At 54.1% G+C, this 21,514-nt stretch overlaps 1 protein-coding gene across 1 annotated transcript in view; it reads right to left on the reverse strand.

Annotated features, from left to right (window-relative positions):
- Window positions 1-7,064: 7,064 nt before the first annotated feature.
- The window catches only part of TLL2 (tolloid like 2), a 119,816-nt gene continuing 105,366 nt past the window's right edge, over window positions 7,065-21,514 (reverse strand). Inside the window, exons 14-21 of the mRNA XM_045854400.1 lie at window positions 19,716-19,841; window positions 18,872-19,032; window positions 18,096-18,276; window positions 16,665-16,790; window positions 14,524-14,651; window positions 11,265-11,478; window positions 8,739-8,989; window positions 7,065-7,199 (exon numbers count right to left, since the gene is read on the reverse strand). Coding sequence (XP_045710356.1) covers window positions 7,065-7,199; window positions 8,739-8,989; window positions 11,265-11,478; window positions 14,524-14,651; window positions 16,665-16,790; window positions 18,096-18,276; window positions 18,872-19,032; window positions 19,716-19,841 — 1,322 coding nt within the window. The remainder of the gene's footprint in view (window positions 7,200-8,738; window positions 8,990-11,264; window positions 11,479-14,523; window positions 14,652-16,664; window positions 16,791-18,095; window positions 18,277-18,871; window positions 19,033-19,715; window positions 19,842-21,514) is intronic.

Consider the following 21,514-nt stretch of genomic DNA (forward strand, 5'->3'; position numbering starts at 1 on the left):
AGGACTGCAGCTGCCACAGGGAACACACTCCCGGCCAGAGGGCTGCCTGCTGGTGAGTTTGGCCTCACCCCTTTCCGCTCTCATACTCTGATGGGGACCCTGCTGGAGCTGAGGAGGCTGTTGACATGGGCGGCTTTTTATTTCATATGAGCTCTCTGCTAGGAGTCTGCTTCTTTAAAACAGTGAGGGAGTCGGAGTCATGTGCCAACAAAACAACGAAGTTAGGACCAATAAATTTGATCATTTAAATGAGTGCATTTCTTCATCTAGTTAACAAATCTTTTTGATTCCTTCTACTATTCTGGGCACTGCTCTCAGAAATGGTGACGAAGAAAAGTGAGGTCCCAACTTGTAGGGACTGTAGGTCCCAGCGAGGACAGACGGACAGCAGTCACTGTGGAGGAGCCAACAGCCTGGAAGGGAGGAGTGAGCAGTGACCCGGAAGCAGTTGCTTTTGACGTTTTGAGAGATTGACTTTTAAGCTGCGTGTGAACGGATGAGAAGAGAGCCCTAGGCAGAGGCAAAACCCTGGAGCTGAGGCAGGCACGATTCCCTCACACATGGAAGCTGGTGTCACACCTGGAGCAACAGAAACCTGGAGAGACCTGGAAGGAGTTAACGACAGATCAATTTAGGGACCTGTGGTGTGAGCACACTGGGGCAGGTGAGATTTCTCCTGTGGGGCAATGGGAAGCCTTTCAAGGGTTGTAAGTGGGAAGGGAGCCTGACCTAACTGATGCCGGCCAAGACCAGCTGGCCTCTCTGTGGGGCCTGGGTCACAGGTGACAAGAGCGTGAGCCCGGGCACCGGTTCGCAGAGTCCAAGTGAGCGGTGGTGGTGGCTGCCCTGGGGGGGCGGGGGGTGGGTGCGATGGGGCAATGGGGAGCAGTCAGTGGGTTCGGGACTTACTGTGGAAGCAGAGGCAATGAGATTTGATGATGGAAAAAATGGGGGGCAGGGGCGGGGAGAGAAGGTGAGGGGAAGAGCAGAATGCAGCCGGCCCCTGGTTTGGGGGCTGGACTCTCGGAGCAGGTGGAGGCCCATTTGCTCTCCATTCGCCAAACCGAGAAACAGATGTGGCGCAGGGGATGCAGGCAGCGGGGAACTAACCTGAATGAGAGCAACTTGGCCTCTGCCTCAGGGGTTTCCAGTTCCCCAGGTGATGTCTAAACTGAACCTATCAGCACCCAGGCGCCATGGAGACGCGGCCCGGGAAGTCTGCATTGAAAGTCTCCGCCGCCGCCCCCCTGGAAGCAGGTGTGGTCGGGAGTCCCTCCTCCCAGCCTCCCTCCCAAGCTGTAAGATGGGGACGGTGCTGCCGACAGCGCCTGGACTACCTAAACCAGCACATCTGGTACAAATTACGCTGCTAACTTCGCTCGGCGATCCTGGAACCACGCCCGGACCAGACAACAGACCCAGGAACCTCAGCTCACAGCCCCAGAGCCCGAGCGGGTGGGCAAGGCCGGCGAGGGCCTTTCTGACTTTTTGTTGGCTAGGCACCCGCTGATTGCCGACTCTCGCTCCAGTGAACGTGTCAGTCCTTCGGAAGAATGGCTGTGACCTCTAGTGGGCGGTGCCCTGGACTAGGTGTCTGGGAAGGTCACGGGCCCCTGGCCACGAGCATCACCACAGGCTCTGATTGGGAAGAAGGGGGTTCACTGGTTGGGTGCAGTGGAGCTCGGGCAGGGAACCGGGCTCCGGGAGGACAGCGCCAGGTCGCTCCCGAGGCTTCCGCAGCAGGGCCGCCGCCCAGACAGTCCGCTCCAGATGTCCTCCGGGGAAACGAGCTCCAAAATAGTTCAGCCCCTTTGGCCTGGATCAAGACTCCAGTTCCAGAAAGAGGACCTTCTGGTCTGGCTCGGGTCTCGAGCCCCAAGAGGACCTGCCGCCTGGCTGCAGTCTGCCCAGTGCCAGCCCCTCCAGCGCGAGAAGCGGTGGTTCTGCAAAAGGACCCTGCCGCCATCCCACCCCACCCCCTGGGGAGGGGGGCACTGGTGGAGTGAGTGGGCGCTCCGCCTCCGGAAGTGTTAGGCTGAGGATTATTTCCTGAGATATTGCAGAAGGAATGCCCCTAGCGGGTGGGAGGTTAGGGCCACCAACGCTGAGATTCTCTGATCGTTTCTATTATGCCACCATTAACATTTGCACAAGCCCAGGCACACTGATGGCTTGCTGGCCAGGTGGTCAGTTTAAACTGCTCAGTTTAAAAAGTTGGTCCACTCTGCCCTGGCCGGTGTGGCTCCATTGGTAGGAGCCTCATCTCATAGGCTGTGAGGCTGCAGGTGTGATTCCCGGTCAGGGCACACACCCAGGTTGTGGGTTTGACCCCTGGCTTTGGGGCATGAACGAGAGGCCACGAATCGATGGCTTTCTCTCTCTCGGTAGTGAAAACATGTCCTCAGGTGAGGATTTCAATAAATAAAAATTTAAAAGTTAAAAGCTGGCCCATCCTAAATGACAGGTGGTGTAATTCTAACTGCTGAAATCTGTATCTAAGATGGCAGTAAGGATGTAGCGAGGACGTGAAGTGTCCAGCAGCAGCGATCGGGTGGTTTCCCTGCCCGTGACCGTCACAGTGAGAGCCATCAGGGCTGTGGGGGGGGGGGGCCCACCAGGTATCCCCAGCTCACGTGCTCCTCGCCTGCAGTCAGGAGCAGCCCGGTGAGTTGCTCCGGCCAGTGACCCGTGGGTGGAGGAGAGACGCCACGCACAGGCATCGTGGGAGCCAGTGTGTGGTCCCCCACACCTCCTTTCTGTCTGACACAGGGGCCCACACGGTGCCATCCGCCCGGCCCAGACCCGAGGGAGGGTGACCTGGAGAAGCTGCCAGGTACTAGAAATGAGTACGTAGTTTGAACGAGAATCAAACCTGGTTATGTGAAGCCCCTGACATTGGGGGGCATTTTGCCCGTGCGCTACCTTATCCTGTTGGTGCATCAAGCAGCCGTACCCTCATGCAGCTGGGGCTCACCCTTCAGGTACTCGTGGCCCCAAAAGGCAGAAAAGCCATAAAACCTTGACACTGCACAGATAGCACAAAACCGGCTTGTGTTAAGTAGTTTGGCATTAATTCTGAGTGTGCTTAAAAACATGGTCCCTTACTAACTAACTACCCTTCCCTGGTATGACCCACAAAACTCTGAGCATACCTAAAATTCTCTTCATCTGGTCAACCTACAAAGACTGTTCTCGATTAGATGGAGTCTCTGTCCTCGAGTTAGAAACGATCCTCCGTCTGTCAGGGTCCCCATAAGAAGTGAGTGATATACTCAATTTGCTGTATATAGGGCAGTAGGACTTATTAAAAGAATTATTTATAAAGGTCCCCTGGGGGGACAAATAATGCTGTGCCCCAGGGTTGGGCCAGCAGAGTGTCCTTACCACCCCTGGACCTGAAGGGGCAAGTGGAAGGAGTGGCTATCAGAGCCTGGAGAGAAAAGGCCACCTTCTAGAAGGCACGACCTTCAATTTCAATGTCAAATGTCAGGTGTGGTCCTCGGGCACAAAACTGCAGGAAGATGAGTAGAGAGAGCTGCTGAGGGACAGACGGCAGAGTCTCCCTCATCCACACCCTTGTGGGAGCAACCGGCTCCATAGTAATTATGTTGTCAAACTTCTGGCCTGTTCGGGTCCAAGAGAGGGGGCCACTTTGAAGCCACCTTCCCTTTGCTCGTGACTTTCTGGGTCCCACAGGGAGCTCTGTGCCGGAGTCGGACACTGGGAAGGACCCTGCTTTTCTATGCTCCCCAAGCTCTAGTGGTAATGGAGAAAATCATCACCACGAGGCCAACCTTGCCGGAACGGGTGAGATACACCCAGGACACGCCCATCAATGCACATTCTTTAATGAAACAAGTCTTTCCAGACAGACATGTCCGCTCCGCTCCGCTTTCTCTTGGAAACCGACAACACTTCATGAAATGGGAAATTACACAAAATAAAGAGTACCATATATTTATAGGTTAACACTCTAAACAGCTTTCCTTTTTTCTTTGTGTTACAGAAAACTTTTAGGCATTTGGGATCATTTCTTCAGAAGTTCCGTCCACAGAGGAAACGGGAAGGACGCCTGCCAGAGCCACAGAAGAGGTTCCCAAACTGAGTGATGGCACCAGGAGTCATGCGAGGCTCCTCCAAGGGGCCGGATCCCTGGCAAGTCCCTGGACGACCTTGCCAGTTAACGAGATTTTACAAACAATTGGAACAGCGTGAACACTTCACCCGTGATAGGAAACTTCCCTTTGGAAGACAACAGAGCTCCAGGGAACCAATGCACAGACATGTGTTCTCTGTTGGGAGAAATGCTGCAGGTCGAGTTACTCCCAGACCCTTCCCCTGCCCCGGGGCCCAGGTTCTCGCTCCTGCTAGACCAGATGACACTGGCATTGGACCAGGCTGAAGACCTGGACCCTGACTATTTCGTCAGGTCGTCAAGGTGATTCTCTGAACTGAAGCTAGTCTGGGAGCTCTGTGATATCCCCAGGGCCCAACACCCAGTGCAAAGACCGAGCTGGCTGCAGCAGCGTCCCTGGCTCCTTCCTCTGCACCCAGGGGTGTGCAGAGGGAGGGCTCTGAGCACTTGGAAGAGCAAGGGCCGGGGGCCTGCCTGGATCTTTCTGCTGAAGGGACTTTTCTGCTGAAGGGACTTTTCTGCGTGAAGCCAGCTGTGCAGACTCTTGCAGAGCCTGCTTTGTGCACAAGTCCCTGAGCGAGCGCTTCCAGGGGAGCGAGCTGGGCAGCCCCGGCTGAATCCGAGCTTGTCTTCGCTGGGAACACGTCACTCCCTGGAGGCCTCACTGAAGGGTCTCAAAGGAGTCCCATTGTTTCACATTGGCTATAGGTTGGTAATTGTTGAAGCTGTGTGTTTTTGAAAATACCCACACTGAAGAGATAAAAATTAGTCCCATTGTTTCCCTGGGGGTTGATGGAAGGGGCATTTACTGAGGCAAAGCTGGCTGTTTCTGACTCCCTCTCGCTTTCCCAGGGAACTTGTTAATCTTTGTTAGACCTCTACAGGTTGAAAGGACACAGTTTTCATGCCTTTGGAGAGAAACCCTTAATGTATCCTGATTCCAGTTTTAACTTGGACAGGTAAGCTGAGACAAAAATAAAACCTCAGAAAAATATAAAAGTCAGAGAAATGGAATCCACCCTCACAGGCCGGGGAGATGGGGACCACGAGACAAGCTGCTCCACTTGCTGACCCAGAGACTCCTGGGGCCGGGTCTGCGCTCTGTCACAGTGGAGAATGCAGGCTGAACCCCCACGCAGGGCCCAGAGAGGCCGAGAGGGCTGCGGAGAGGAGGCGGGTGCGTTGCAGGGCCAGGAGGGCCGGCTCTGTAAAGCTACGGTCGGTGGGCCGGCCGGCATCACCCTGCACTGATTTAAGGCTCTGACAGCGGACCCTTCCCATACATACATATATATACAGACATATATTATCATTCATAATAGTTTGATTTTTTGTTATAAGGAAAAATATTTCCATGCATTTTCCACCTTTCTTTCTATTATTCTCTTTCTTTCCTTCTTTTTTTCTTTTTTTTTTTTTACTCCTGGCAATATTTTAATTATACAGTCTTCTGGGGGCATATTCTGATCTTTAAAAAATATAACCTTTAACCTTTTGCAAATACTTTGTTAAAATAATGCTCATTCCTCCCAAAGGAGTTCTGGTGCTCGGGAGCTGTCTGCGCTCTCACTGAAAACCCCTGGGGCTCTGTCCTGTGTTCAGCGCCCACCAGACAGGACTCACGGCCATGTAAACATAGCTTAAAGTTATCCCGACATAAATACTCTTTTAAAGCTACATACCACAGCTTATAGCTCATAATGCCCATAGACGCCTTAATGAAATGCCATTCAAAACTACCTCGCTATTTAAAGTTTACCTGGAGGTTCTAAAATTATGTAAACAACAACCTCTACACTTCTCTAGGACAAGTGCCAAGTGTGGTGAATTCTGATTGCAAGCTGGTGATTGGATGCTAGTCTGTCTGAGCAGAGTCACCAGTGCAGTCTTTAACCTGATTGGTTACAGGAGTTAGACAAGGTTAATTTGTTCCACAAGGTGTTGATTCTTCCATAAGTTATAATTAACCAGTTTTCAACAGTGTTCACCCCACGAGGGACCTGAGCTGGGCCCTTATAAGATGTCTTTGCGCACCTTGCAAACGCGGTTTGAACTGGTTGTCAAAGAGTCAAGGTCAACCACAGCGGGTGTCTCCGCAGCTGGAGGAAGGCAGGTCCTTCTAAGCCCGTGGAATCCCCCAGTGCACAGGTGGAGTCTTCTCAACGTCAGTGAGCAAAGGAGTATGAAAACACGCCGGGACGTTTTCTTCTCGGCAAGCTGGGGGCCCTCACCAGTGAATGGCCTGCTGGACTCCACAGGTGCCTTAGCTCTCCGATGCAATTAGGGATACGGGGAAAAACAGGGGCAGGGAGAGCCGACGGATGACACAGAGAAAGGCTCGCGGTCTCCTAACTTTGTGACTGCAATTCTCATGCACACGCTCCCTCCGTGTGCTGCTTGCTGACTGCGATGTCTGTCTTAGTTCCAATGTCCATATGCTCAGGTTTCCTGCTGAGCATGTCCCCAGCCACAGCTCCGCGGAGCAAACCAGCCGGGGCCCAGCTTTCACCCCCATCGCCCAGTGCAGACGGAAGACAGCCCGAGTCTCCAGGGCATGGTCACGTGACTGGCACCTACGGAAGCACGTCCAGAAATGGAGGGATGACTGACTGAAGGGCGGGTCTTTCGCCCCACAGGAGCGAGTGACAAGGACAACGGGTAACAGCAGGCATAGCTTGAATGATCAGTGACTTCAAACCGTAACCTTCTTTAAAAGCCCACAATGGGTCATGTCGCAGCTGGAATCCAAGGAACGTCTTCCCTCTTCCTTGTTGGCCAAGCTTCTTCAAATACACACCTTCAGGACTAGATTTTGAGGTTCTGTTTGAGAAAAATACTGTACACCGTTTTAGGGCAGACTCACAAGGTGCTATTTTTATTTAAAAAAAAAAAAAACCGTCTCAGCTGCTGTCTTTCAAGAGCATCGACGTTATTTCTTCATGTGCAGGGCGTCCTGGAACTTGGTGCTGGTGTAGCGGGCCTGGAAGCCTTTCTTGTTGATGGTGTCGTCCGTGTGGAACCGGATCATCAGAGAGTCCCCTGCGGAGTAGATTTCTTCCAGTGGCTGAGGGAAGGAGAAAGGAAGAGCAGGGGCCCGTGAGCCAGGGGGCTGTGGTCGGAGTTTTAGGGTAAGGACAAGGCAGAACCTGACTCAAAGACATGGGGTGGCTGATGCTGCTACAGGGTACCCCTGGCACCAGGGACTCTGAAGAGCATCAAAACAAGCTCGTTTTTGGAGGAAAAGATTGCAAATTCTGCTCCAGAGGGCTCCCAGGGCCCTGCTTTTCCAAAGACAACCCTAACACCCAGCTCACATAGAATTCATTCAGTGCACAGAAGGTCCAGGCTCTGGTCTATGTGCTCTTGGGCCGTATTTCATGTAGGTGTCACTAAACTTCACAAGGCAGGTGGTGTCTCCATTTTATACTTGGGAAAACTGAGACTCAAGTTCACACGCTGGGCAGGACCCAGCTCAGGGCTTTCTGATGGCAAAGTGTGTACCAAGAATCCCCCAGCTCTAGGGGCAGCTCTGTGACGTGTATCCCAGGAGATCTAAAGCAAAAGGCATTTTAGACAGTGTCCTGTCCAAGGACAAAAGGGGACATGGAGCCACTACCTGTGTCAGAAAGGGTTTGCCAGGAGGCCCATGACTGGGAGCCAGGTTCCGAGGCTGCTGCCCGCCAGATTCTAGTGGAACCAGACTGGACTTCCCACAGATTCCCCTGCCCTGGACACTCCCAGGTTTTCCTTGGAATGTGGACCAACAGTTGGACATTTGTCATCTATTGAAGGCACTGCCCTGGTCATATCACACACTCTTTTTGGGAGGGTGCTGGAAGACGGAATTATTCAAAGATGGAACTATTCAAATGCCAGTTTGAGGTTCTGATTAGCACAAGGAGCACTAGTGACTCCAAAATGATTGGCTGTGCATCCAGCCAATAGCAAAGAAGCTGCATGATGAGCCCTGGAGGCAAGAAAAGGAGAGGGCTGGGGGCCTGGTGTGGGCAGCCCCGGGGTGGTGCAGCCAGAGTGGGACCAGGACACGTGCTGCTGGCCCAGACTCCTTCAGAGGACACCAGCTATGTGGCAGGCCCTGTGTCAGGTGCTGGGGAAGCAGTGAACAGAAAGCGCCCTGGCCCAGGAAAGAGGTGATAGTGAGAAAAACAGTGATGATCTGGAGTGTAACTTTGTCTTTGTGGTAAGATGGTGATTCATAATTTTCATAAACATTTGGTTTTGCTTGGGGAGAGAACTGTAAAGATATGGGGTATATAAAGGTATAATTTAGAAATTTTAAAAGCCTAAAAGGAAACAAAAATGGTGGTGTGGGGTGTGTGTTGCAAAAATAGGAAGCAAGTCCTAAACGGAAAATGCTCTTTAGGGGCCGACCCTTATGAATTGGGCCCTGGCTCCCTCCCACCCTCCTCTCCGACTGTTCTCCCAGTTCCCCACTTCGTTCCAGCAGAGCAGGCCTCCTGGCTGGTGTCCGCAAGTGGCAGGGGAGCTAGGGCTCACACCCAAGTGGGTCCGACGCCACCGCCACCACGCATGCTCTGAGCAACCACCCTGCGTCCCGGGGCCCAGCGGCGCTGGGACTCACCCCAGAGCCACAGAAGCGGCCGAGCCTGGGCGCTGTGCTGTCGTAGCCGTCGTAGGCCTCCATGTAGTCGTAGCCGCAGTCCGCCTCCTCCTCCACTTCAAAGGTCCGGAATATCAGCTCCACGCCGTAGCCGTCCTCCGCCACAATCACCCAGTCGCAGCGGGCTTGGCTCGGGTAGTTGTTGTCCCCAAACTGGGCGTGGGAATACAGCTCTTTGGTCTGCACTTCAGCCTTCAGCCTGCCCCCGCACTCTGGAGCGGAGAGAGAACCACGATGCTCCCTCGGCCCCCACTTCCCAGCCTGGGACTTCTCTCTCCACACCCTTATGACAGGCCAGCTTTCTCTGCAAAGTCTGCGTGTGCCCTGTGGGAGAGGCTGGACAAGTCTCATCATCATCCCACTTTATGGAGGACCACCGCTGAGTCTCAGGGCTCACTGAGGGATCCTTGCTAGCCAAGGTCCTGCGTTCCCAGGGTAAGCCAAATAAAGCCTCCGGGGATATCTGAGCATACTGCTAAGCAAACAAAACAAAAAACAACAAACAAACAAACAACCTGGCTGCCTGGATCTTGGCCGCTTAACTCCCTGGAAATGCTAGAAGCATCTGCGGAGGGCTCACACCAGCCAAATCGACTTACTGTAATTTGTAATTTCTGCCAACAGAGGGCACCAAAAGCACACCAGAACGTCTGGCAGTCTGACATCTAGGGAACGCCCCCCCTCCCCCGACCGCCGCCACCCCTCCTAAATAGACCTGCGGGGTGCCTGCTTATTGCAGTGCTGACTGACAGGCTTGTGCCTGTCACTAGTGGGCTGTGCCTCATACTTTGTATTCTGTATCCTGGTTTCTGGGGTTTTCACTAGAACCGTAACTCTGCCTGGCCTGGGTACCGTGCTATATTGCATCTAGGCCACTAGGGGCCACAAAATACAAATGTATAAATGACAGTGATCAGAGATTACAAAGCACCAGAAACTCTGGGGCGAATCCCTCACTGTCCATCCTCATGTGTTCCATGCCCCTGAGGGTCTGGAGCTCCCCAGAGTGTGGCTTCTGCACCATCCAGCCCAGTTGGCTTAGAATTTCTTCTTGTTGTGAGCTGTCTCTGAGAAATATCAACCCCTAGATACACACCGCCGCGGGATGGGCACAGAGCAGGGCAGCGTGGCTTCCCCCCTCCTGCCAGATCGCCTCTCCATCCTCAGGAGGCAGGCCTCTAGGTCGCCATGGGTGGGCCCCTTGCCCTCTGCCTCCGGTTGGCCTCAGCCATGGGGAGCACCAGCAGCTCAGCGGAGGGAGCAGGGAGAGGTCAGAGGTCAGGTCCCAGGCTCCTTCCCTGCTCGGTGGCCAAGGCTGTGTTCTCCAACTAAAGCTCACAGCTCCTGTCCAGGGGTCCTTTGCTTGCCCCCTTCTGTCTCCAGGTTCCAGAAACTACTCCCTTATCCAGGTACCCCCTGGTAGCCAGGTACCCAGTTCAGAAACTGGGGGTAGTAACAGCCCTACAGTTCCTAGCCCTGGTTGCTCTGCTGTCCTTTGCGGGGGTCCCCAATCCCTGTCCACCTCTTTGTCAACAGTCCCTTATTAAATTCTCCTCAAATAACAACTCTATCTGAGCACACCCCATGTCCTGCCAGGCCCCTGACCCGCTTCAAGCACCTCTGTTCTCTCTGCAGGGACCAGAGAGTAAAGCAGTGACTAGTCGGTGGCTTTTAAATGTCCCTCTGGGAAGCCAGAGCCCACTAAGGAGCTGAGAGGGTGCAGGTGTGAAGTGTTTTCTGCCGGGCAAGGACGGCTGAGCGGCCTGCAGGCGCCGGGCATCATTTCATTTCACCTGGTTCATATTTTCTGGCTCTGGGGGGAAAGAGCTGGGGGGAGGGCCGTTACAGGGACCAGAGGACCTCACAGAGTCCCCGGATCATGCTGTCAGCCTCTGAGCAGGTCATGGGCAGCCACTGCTTGGCCGAAGGGCCTCTGCCGAATGCCAGAATCGAAGAGTCAAAGCTGCTTCCAGGGTTCCAGTCCCAGGTGGGAACATTTAATGGCTCAAGAGCACAGCCAATTTTCTCACTGACATTCTTCTGTTTAACAAGGCAGGCGTGTCAGTTAATAAGCTTCTTTATTTCCTCCAAAGGACCGAATAACGCTACTTATGTTTTAAGTGAAAGACAAATAAGAGGGAACAGAAATGTTTTTCATTTTCCGGAACTCATCCTTAGAAGGGGCTGCTCTCCAGTACTCAGCTGCCAGAGTTTTGGATTTCACAGACCAGCAAAAGTACAAATAAGTTTTTAAAAGAAAGGACGGTGGGGAGGGGGGAGGGGAGGAGATGTGGCACCAACAAGATGTTACCTGCTTTAACAGAAAACAACCGTCTCCTCTATTGCTGCCCATGTTTCGTTTAAGAGGGATGTGTTATTGCACCTACACACACACACACACACACACACAATCAGGGTAAAAGGCAGTCCCTTCCCAGCCTCGATCCCCCATCTGTCTCCCGCCCACAGGGCCGGGGTCTCACGCACCTGTGCTGTGCTCCGCCTGGAACCCTTTCCTCTGCACCGAGGCGTCCGAGTAAAACCTAAGGAACAGGCTGCTGCCCGAAGCCACCACGGGGTCCGGCTTCTTGCTGCCACAGAAGCGGCCGAGGACTGGCGCCAGGCTGTCGGGGCCGTCGTACACTTCCAGGTGGTCGTAGGCGCACTCCTGGTGCTGCTCGATCTCAAACTCGTTAAATGTCTGGAGGTGGAAAAGCGCAAAGTGAGGCAAGAGCCTGGCGTCCAGCCAGGGTGGGGGCCGCCTCCCCACGGGTGGGAGAGGATGGGGTGAGGCAGGACACACGTCTGCCCAGCCAGCTGCATGGGGGGTGTGGAGCCATGGTGACCATGGTGACATCTGGAGACAGGGCCTGGCCTTGGCTTCTCTTTCGGTCTCCAAAACAACTCTGGGAAGTGACTACATGAGCTACTGCTCCTGTGAGCACTCGCAGATGAGACGGCGGTCCAGATGGTTTAAGTGCCTGTTGGCGTCTGCGCTCCTTCCATCGCGTTGCGTGGCCCCTCCCCCACTCCACGGGCCAGCGGTGACCAAGGGCTTGTGGGAGGTCGGGAGCAGCTGTAAGTGCTTTACAAGCATTAGTCCTCACCACTCTGTGATGTGTCTACCATTTCAAACCCCACTTTACAGGCAGGGAAACTGAGGCACGGAGTTGCCAGAGGACTTGCCCAAGGGCCCCCTGGCAGAGCTGGGTGGTGACCAGGAGGTCTGGCCCCAGAGCCCGTGCCCTTAGCCGCTGCGCTGTGCTGTGCAGCCCTGCAGCACAAGGGTGGGCACGAGGCTGTACGGAGAGCATGCTGCCCCGAGTGTCATCCTTACGGTGGCTGACATCAGCTGAATGGTTTTTCTCCATGTGAGCCATGAGTTTTCTCACTTAATTCTGATGATGCCAGAAGGGAAGAGCTATTATTATCTCCAGTGTGTAGAAAGGGAAACTGAGTCTTAGAGAAGTTAATGGCTTGCTCAGGCTTACACAGCTAGAGGATAGAGTTGGACTTGACCTTCAACCAGCCCAACTCCAGCCTACATTTCTGACCATCACCAGCCTATACTGCCTCCCTCCTCCCTGTCCCCCTCCAAGACTGTCCCCTGAGGCAGCTGGGGAGCCCCACAATTCCAGGTCACACACCAGGCTTTGCAGCTCAAAGTGGAGGGCTTCCCAGGTGCTGGGCAGATGACTGGCTGATGGCCTGCCTACAGTTGTGAGGGACACGGAGAGGTGTGAGGGGACAGAGTTTAATAAAAACTTGGACCAAAAGACAGAGTCGGGAGAGGACATTAGTTGGGGAGGGGGTCTCAATTCACAAGAAGGGGGCTGGGGTGGCAGGGCAGGGCTGGGGGTGGGGGGGCCATTAGCAGCTTGGGCTTTCATAGGAATGACAGAACCCTCGTAGTGGGCAAAGCACTTCTCACCTTACAAAAAAGGGGTGGGCCAGAGAGTGGGGTAGGGACAGTGGGCAGGAGCAGGATGGGGGGCCAGTGACACCAGGGCACGTGATGCCCAGGAAGGGAGACTGTGAGCCAGAGAGGCGGGGAGTTCCCCAAAGGTCCTCGGGATGCCCTGTTGCTGTCCCAATGCAGCATAACACCAGCTACTTGGAAGTAGGCAGCAAAAAAACAAAACAAACAAACAAAAAAAAACAGGGCATGATCAATAAAGCCACCATCCACTTCCCAAGGAAGTTTGCTTAAAAAAAAGAAAAAGAAAAACTAGCACATATATATATGAACCTCAGGTAAATTTGAGGTCTGGCTCAACTGCGACCACTGTGGCTGCTTAGTTCGGTTCGTTAGCACCTGAAGAAACAGGAAAAGGTGTTTGTGGCAACTCAGTCTTGTGGCCCTTGGACCAGAAGCTCCATGTCCCATTGTGCAGATCCCGAGTTCCTAACCCCAGGGGATGCCAGGCCCCTCCTCACGGTCATCAGATATGTATGTTGCCATTGCAAACATTTCCCAGCAGATGGCAGTCTTGGGGAAGGAGTGCCTTTCTCTAAGGCACCTGAACCTTAGAGGTGCCAGAAGCAAGGCTGTTCTGAACCACTCAGGACCGCAGTGCCTGAAAGCATTTCCCACATGGCAGCCACGCACATAAGGTGCCCACTGTGAGCACCCTGTGGTCAGGAGCCCTGCCTTCCCCACCCCTCGATGCCCCAGGCCTGGCACAGAGACACCAGCACCCACGCTCTAGCCTGGGCGCCCCCTCAGCCACCTGCGCTCACTGTTCCTGCCGATCAACACCCGAGCAAGCCCTGGGCCATGTCTACTTATCATCACGTTGTCCTTTGCTCCCTCCCATTCGCCTTTCATTACCGTCCATAATTCAGAGTGACAGCCACATGCCTTCTGAAGAGCTTACTTATCCCCAGAGTCTGAACAACACATTCAAAACTGTTTGTCTCCAGTACAGCGACTGCTCAGCTGGCCCAGAGAGTTGGTTTTACGCTCCAGGACCTGGGAGTCGCTGGGGGTGGAGCAAGCAACGTGTGGAAAAGACTCATCCGTCTTTGAAATAAGCAAGCGTGGTGTGCAGACCACAGTCTTATGCTGGGATGGGGCTTTAAAGAAAGGCTTGGGAGATCCATGTTTTTTAATTCAAGAGAAAATTGGCATAAATAACTTAATTTGCTATCTTTAATTAAAAAACTGTAAGTCATAGAGGAGCAGGAACAATAAACATTCCTTTGAGAAGTCTGGACAGGAAAAAGGGCCACACGGACACTCGTTTTCCCAGGAACGTGCCCCGTGATTGCACGCGCACGGAACACGCCTGGGAGGCTGGCCCCAGATATTTGGAGAGGTCCGTTCTAGAGCGGCACAAGGGACTGGAAACTTTTGATTTTCATTTTCCAGCCCTCCGTACTGATAACTTCATTAAACCTCGAGAATATACTGGTTTGTGAAAAAATTAGAACAGGAAACAACGACATCTCAAACCGCACCGTGTGGCAGGTTCTGCCTCGTTCTGGCACCGCCACGAACAGATGCTACTTATAGAGCTTTTGTCACCTGCCAGCCTGTGCTGAGGGCTTCCTGTGCCCCCTCTGCTCATCGGCTCATCAGCCCGGGGGGTGGGTTTCACTAGCACCTCCGTTCCCCAGGTCGTGAAACTGAGACCGAGAAACCTTTCGTAGCTTCCCCGAGTTTCAGAGCTGAGAACTGGAAGGGCAGAGACTCATGCCCATGGCTCTCTGTCCCTGTGGTCCACAGACTATGAAAATGACTCACAAGTTTCACCCTGTGGCCTGCGGTTGAAGAGATGTTCCAGGTGCACTCCCGCCGGCTCGGGTATTTGTCAGGCCAGTTGGGGCTCGCCAGGGTCCCCTCCACGCTGCTGATCTTGTGTGCACAGCCAGCTGGGGGTGATGAGGGTGCATGCGGAGAGAGAAGCAAGTCACTTGGAGGCACACAGGAGGCTCTCTAAGAAGTCACTGCCCCTTGCTCTGCTGGTCCCACGGTCGATCGGCAATGCGGGGGCAGGGGCCAGCCTCAGTCAAGTGTCGCCTGGCTGAGAGATTTGTTGATCTATTGGACTCTGCCACCTTCCTGGCAATGCTCGGGAGCCAGTCATCTGTCTGTTACTGTCTGCATCGTGGTTGTCAATGGAAGTATGGGGGGGATGGTTTGGATCATGGGCCCTCGGGTCACCCGGACCCTGGTTCCGCCCCCTTCCAGCTGTGGGACTTGGGGCACTTTTCTCAATCTCCATGTCCTTATTTGTAAAAGGGGTGCCAGTCTCATGGGGAGATTATGTGGCGTAAATGAGACAACGCTTGTAAAAGGCTCGACAAGAGCTAACAAAGACCCTCATCGCCATGCCTTCATCTCTGCATTACTTCTCCAGTTTGTCAGAGCAGTTTCCTGTGGAGGCCACAGGTGCCACCCTGGCCGCAAGGCCGTTCACAGAGAGTGGCCCACAGCCTGATCACCAAGGAGCATTTTGGCTAATAGTTAGATTGTGCCTTCCTCTGTGGTGGGCACTGGGCTGAGCATTCAGAATGCATCCTCTCGTTTTATCTTTCCCTGTTGTCAAATGAGAAAAATGAACATTTAGAGTGGGTAAGTGACTGGTTAGTAATGAGTGGGGCTAGGACTTGAAACTGGGCTTGCTTTGCTGTGACTAGGACACAGAGGGAGCTGAGGAGGTGGGCCTCATGCCACTGTGGTTTCAGGCTGAGGTGGCTGGAGGGGGAAAGAAAGGCCGGGTGGTGGCAGGTGAGGTGACTGCAAGGAGGTCCTGCTTCTCACTGATCCTGCATCTTGGGGACAGGGGCCCACAAGGGGCAGGGCGTCGGCTCCCAGGACATTTACTCCAGCACCCCCTGCCCAACCCTGGGGACACACAGGAAGGCAGCCACTGCTCAGCGAGCAGGAGCTTCGTGGAGTTTACAGCCCTCGAGGCCTCCCCCACACCACACGAGGCGAGTGCTGTTCTGGCCCAGGCCCACCTCGCAGGGGCTTGCCAATGACTTTTTAAATCCCAGAATATCAGGAATTCCTTCCTAGTTCTTCCCACCAGCCTCCCAGCCCAGTCCGTGACCGCCCCTGTCTGTGTCACAGGGCCGGGCTCGGAAGGGGGGTGCATCCTGCTTCTAAGGACATCTTAGCTCATCCTCTAACAGTCTAGGAAGGTCCTGACCAGACTGTGAGCCCAGCCAAGTCTCCTGACTCCGAAATGTTCCTCTCTTGCCCTTGACGTCTCTGCAGGCCTTTGTGGTTGGGGCCAAGGCACGGAGGCCTGTGTGTTTATCAGAGATGTTCGAACTCCCTTTGCAGGGTGGAGCGAGAACAGAGCAAGGCCTTTCCCAGAATGACTGGACATTCAAAGCCATCTGGCCCTGAAGAACTCCCAGTAGTGGATGGAACGGGGAACAAAGCTTTCCCAATTCTACTTTACTGTTGGACCTGCATGTGGTAAATAATATTATGACATAGATGGCTGATAGATATCAACATTTCAAGTGCTTAATATGGGCCAGACTGTCTGAAACCCTTTCTAGGCATCCTCTCATTTAATCCTCAGAAAAACGTTAAGAAGGCAGTATGTTTAGTCCCCTTTAAACAGAAGAGGAAACTGAGGCTCAGAGAGGTTAAGTAACTTGTCTGAAGTCACACAGCTAGTAACTGGAAGAGCCAGGATATAAGTGTAGGTAGCTTGATCCTGGAGCCTGAGGGCTTAGCCACTGTGCCATAATAAGGCTGTGCCCCCAGAAGGGGTGTGCTGCCCTGGGGAAATTGCTCTCCAGGCAGATGCTGAGCTTCCACGGGACCCTGGGAGGGCCCCCTTGCTCTCTCTCTCTGACAGCCGGCACACTCCTGGCAGCAGCTTATCACCCCCCACCACCACCCCCGCCCCGCTTCAGCCTCACCCTCTTTACAGTCGTGTCCGTTCTCGTGCAGCCGGTAGCCGTTCCGGCACCGGCACAGGTAACTCCCGAACGTGTTGACGCACTCGTGCTGGCACCAGCCGTTGTCCTTGGCACACTCATCCTTGTCTGGGGAGACCAACAGACTCTCCTAAGAGGAGCCGCCACCACCCCCACCACCCCCCGGCGGTCTCTCTCCTCTAAGAGCTCTACTCAGAGGGGGCCTCCCTGATTACCAGGGGTGGCGGGAGGGGCGGTGGGGCAGGACGGCGTTGGTGGGGTTATAGGGCCCTGGTCCATGGTGGACTCCCCATGCTCCTAGAGCACTTCCTCCCCTGCTCCCAACTGAGAACAAGGAGCTCCTTCAAGGGCAGGCCAACATTAATAATAACAGTAACAATAATAACAATCGCTAGCGCGTACTGAGTATTTTCTATCTAAGGGGTGCTGACCCAAGCACTTCCATCCATTATCCAAGTTCATCCTCACACGCACTTAGGAGGAAGGCGCCTGCGCCCCATTTAACAGGTAAGGAGACTGAGGCTGAGAATACCCGTGTGCCCCAAGGTCGCTCAGTGAGCAAGTGGCTCACAGTCCATAACCCCACACCACCGCCTGTCTGTGGCGTGGGTAAGGGTGGGGCCACGGGCCAGAGGGCCGAGTGCCAGCCTTGCACCACCAGCTCCAGCCGCTGTGGCCTTGGGCCTCAATCACCTCATCTTTAAAGTGGAGTCGGTAAGGGTTCCTTCCCTCATAGGGCTGTTGACAGGAGGAAGTGAAATAGTACAGGGAAAGCCCTTAGAACAGCGTCCAGCTCAGAATAAGTGTTAGCTCTTCCTTTTTATTATGTATAAACTCAGTGTTAGCAGGTGTTATTGTTATGGGTCTTACAGCTTAAGCCAGGGCCCTGTGCAGCCCTCTCCTGAGCCAGCTGCTTCCTGCTGCAATACCAGAGGCCAACCTCCCTCCCCAGCCACAGGCACTCCCCCACCCCAGGGTGACTGCAGGGGTCGAGACGTTTGTTTCTGCTTTCTGCGCTGTCTGCCCACAGCAGACCATAGGCCACAGAACACTTTCAGTTTTCCTTATAGCCTCTTGCTTCACGAGGACAACTGAGAATCCTGGGACAACACTTAAAGGACAGATGGAGGTCACCGAGCGCTTAAGCACTGGCACCACAGCCAGGAAGAGGCAGGTACAGAGCCTCCCCTAGAGCCCCGCCCACACCCTGGTTTGGGCTTCCGGCCTCCGGAACCGGAACCGGAACCGGAGAATATATTTCTTTCGTTCTACGCTTCCCCGCTGGTGGGCATTTGTTACGGACATACTGTGCAGCAGGGGCATCGGGCAGAGAGGGGTGGCCGGCGCCCCGGAGCCCAGGAGCTGGCCCAGCTGGGCGGCCCTCAGCACTGTGGCCGCGCCTCAAACCCACACCTGAGAAGAAGTGGGCCCGGAAGCCGCGTTTGGAGACCGTGTTGTCCGACTTGAACTCCACGCGCATGTTGTTGCTCTGTGAGGTGACCACCTCGGGGGTCTCGGAGCCGCAGAACCTGCCGTGCAGCCGGGCGTCTGGGGACAGGCCGCTGCGCACCTCCACGAAGTCGTACTTGCAGACCTGCAAGGGAGCGCGTCGGGAGCTGCCTGGGGCCCCGTGTCCCCACCCCGACCCCCGGCACTGCAGGGTCCCCTTCCTGAGCACTGCACCCTGCCAGCTGGCCAGCCCAGCCCAGCAGGAGAGTCCTCTAGATTCCCACTGGGGCCCCTCCAGCCCGAGGGACACTGCACTCTGGTGTGGGGCTCTGCTTGGCCTTGGCTGACCAGGTCATCTGTGGCCACTGTCCAAGGGAGGCCACAGGCTGTTTACACCATCCTGGCCCCCAGCACCTCGCCCTCTCCATTCCCCTCAGCCGGACTCTAACCCCCATGTTCCTCCCTCAAGGCACATACCTGTCTGGACAATTTCCCCTCTCCCCCACCCAAGATGGCCTCCTCCACGCCTGTCCTGATTCTCCTTGGATTTACTCCTTGGATTGACAAGAGAACCCAGGCACTCAGTCTGCAGAGGAGGTACAGCTAAAGCTGCTGCCCACACAGTCCCCAGACTGTGCCCAGTGAAGATGCCTAGGCAGCCACCTCTGACCCCTTACCGGTCCCCTGCCCTGAGCCGCATCCCAACACAGTCCCCTGTCAATTAGAGCGCAGGGACATACGTCATTGCCTTCAAGTTCGAACACTTCAAACTGAAGAGAGATCTGGTACTGGGCAGGGGCCACCACCTGCCAGACACAGTTTTTGTTAGTCGGGTAGTCCTTCGGCCAGCCCGGGCTGGTGATGGTTCCGTTCAGCTTGGTAATGAAGCCGCCACAGGCCACTGCGTGGGGGAAGCAGAAGCAAGGTTTGTTTGGTGTTAGTTCCAAGTGGCTGCGATATCCCCGAAGCAGCAATAAGCCCTGCTTTCTTTAATAGTAATAATTTAAAAAGACCATCTGAATGGATGAACTCAGCACTCTTTCTTCCAGTCTGCCTCAAATGAGGATTTGGAGGGATAAAGTTGAGGACAAGTACTTTACTGCTTTTAAAAATAGCGAGTACACATTTGCACTCATCTGTGCCCAGTGGCATCACTGGGGACTGCACATGAATTGGACCCAAGGAGAACTGGAGATGTTTGCACGGGGCTATGCAATGCCCCTGGCTTACAGCAAGTGGAGTCATGCAAGTGGAAGCGGGTGAATGGAACGCACCAATTATCAGGTCACACCAAAGTGCTCGCAGTTTCTCTTTGCTTTTATTTTCTGCCTTAATTATCAGGTGAGTTTTATGTCGTCACAGAAGAAAACAAACCAAGGCTCCAGGTACAGGATGGATGTGTGATTTGGGCAGTCCTCTCGCATTTGTGACTGGGCCGAGTTGTTTTTCCCTCCGAGGGGGAGGTGAGTCGTCCACCGCCAGTGTCTGTGTTACTTCACAGTCAGCCAGCGCCCACCTCTGCCCAATTCCCCGAGACGTGTCCCCGGTCCCCTCTCACTGCAGCACGGCAGGCCCGGCACCAACCTTCACACGTCTTCTTGTCGGCGGCCAGCTCGTAGCCGGGGTCGCACGCGCACTTGTAGCTGCCCGGGGTGTTCACACAGCGCTGCTCACAGCCGCCACGGTCTGGCCAGGAGCACTCGTCCACCTCTGCCCGGGGAAAGGGGACTCTGGTTACATCACTGCCAGGCTGTCTGGTCTGTCCCCACCACTGTCCACATCCCAGGGTCCCTGCAAGTGTCCTGCAAGAACACGAATGGCTCCTGGGGACACAATGTGAGGAGCGCACTGGCCAGAAGCAAGGCTCAGCTGCGGACAGATCAGGCCTGGACGCTCTCATTCCTGGAAGGGTCCAGTCAGCTGTGTTCTCTGTGGTTTTCAGAAAACCTCAAGGATCCCACACCAAGGACTGAACCAATTTCAACGCCACGAGCTCCCTCCACCCCCAAACATAGAATTTCTCAGGGACATTAAATAAAGGGTAAGGACAAAGGGACACATTTCTAAATGAAGACATGTAAGTACTCTCTAGAGACAGAACAAAAGCCTGTGGTTTCGCATTTTTATAAATAACCTGAAGAAGCGCGCATGGGGAGATATTCAAGGTCACAGACAACGCCGGGCCCTCAGGTTAGCCAGTGCTCGCTCAGGAAGAGGCCACAGCGACACAGTCAGCAGGGGGGTTGGTGGTACCGACAGTGTCTAGTGACGAGTTTGGGGCAAGCAGGACACCAGCAGTGCTGCCCAGAGAAGGACAAGAGAGTCACTGGAGACTCTCCCAGGCACATCAGCCCGGGGAACCGCTGACAGCCAAAACAAAACAAAACCAAAAAAACAAACAAGCCCCAAAACAACCAGGCATTGAGCATCTCCAAGAAGAGTATCAGAAATAAAAGGAAAGATCAGCTATTTGCTGTTGCCAATTTGTGGTAGCCTAGTGAAGGGAAATCTGAAAACTGAGATATCGCAAAAAACAAACAAAAAACCGAAGTCCAGTCTAGGAAGAAGACAGGGTTGGGGCCAGGAAGAAAGCATTGGTGGTTCGTAACACCCTGCAAGGTGGGAAGAGAACAAGTGCAGGGGTGTCCACAAAATCTCGAACGGCCATATCACACAGAAAGTGAAGGAAATCAGGACATCGTTAGCTGGTAAAGACCCCAAAGGTTCTCCATCCTGCCGTCTCAGCAGAGATTCTTTTAATAGCATTTCTTGGAGATGGCCTTTTTCAGACCCAGCTTGAAAGCACCCAGAAATAAGGCTCTTGCTGCTTTTCAAACTTTCTCACCTCCTTTGTGATTTGAGTTGTCAAAATTCAGACTCCTAGCAACTTCCACCCACTGGTCCTCCAGAAAAACGCAAACCCTGTAACCATAACCCCTCCCAGCCCTCCGTCCTGTTCCAGCTCCAGTGAACCCACCGCCTTCCAACCTCGTTTCTGATGCACAAAACCCTCGTCAACCAGGTTGCTCTTCCCTGGGTAAAGGATAGTTTGGGAACACCCCCTCATCTCACACATGACACAGCAATCGCACCGAACTCTAGGAGTGACGCGTTCCTGGGCTCAGCAACGTCGGCCGGGAGGGGAGACGTGCTACAGGAAGAGGCCTGAACTTGGCCACAGCCTCCTGTACACTCCATGAGCAATATATATGTACACTATAGCAGTAACAATCCCGAAACTACTGATCACTTCACAACATAAAAAGCACTTTCTCCAACGTTTGCTAGAACGTATAGGAGGAGGAGAATCGATGATAAGGAGAAAAGGAGAGTTCAGGCTTTAGTGAGCCAGACAGACCTGGCTGGGGTCCCCCAGTGGATCT

This window comes from Phyllostomus hastatus, unplaced genomic scaffold (assembly GCF_019186645.2).
Source record: "Phyllostomus hastatus isolate PE091 unplaced genomic scaffold, TTU_PhHast_1.1 phas_scaffold_1066, whole genome shotgun sequence".
NCBI lineage: Eukaryota > Metazoa > Chordata > Mammalia > Chiroptera > Phyllostomidae > Phyllostomus > Phyllostomus hastatus.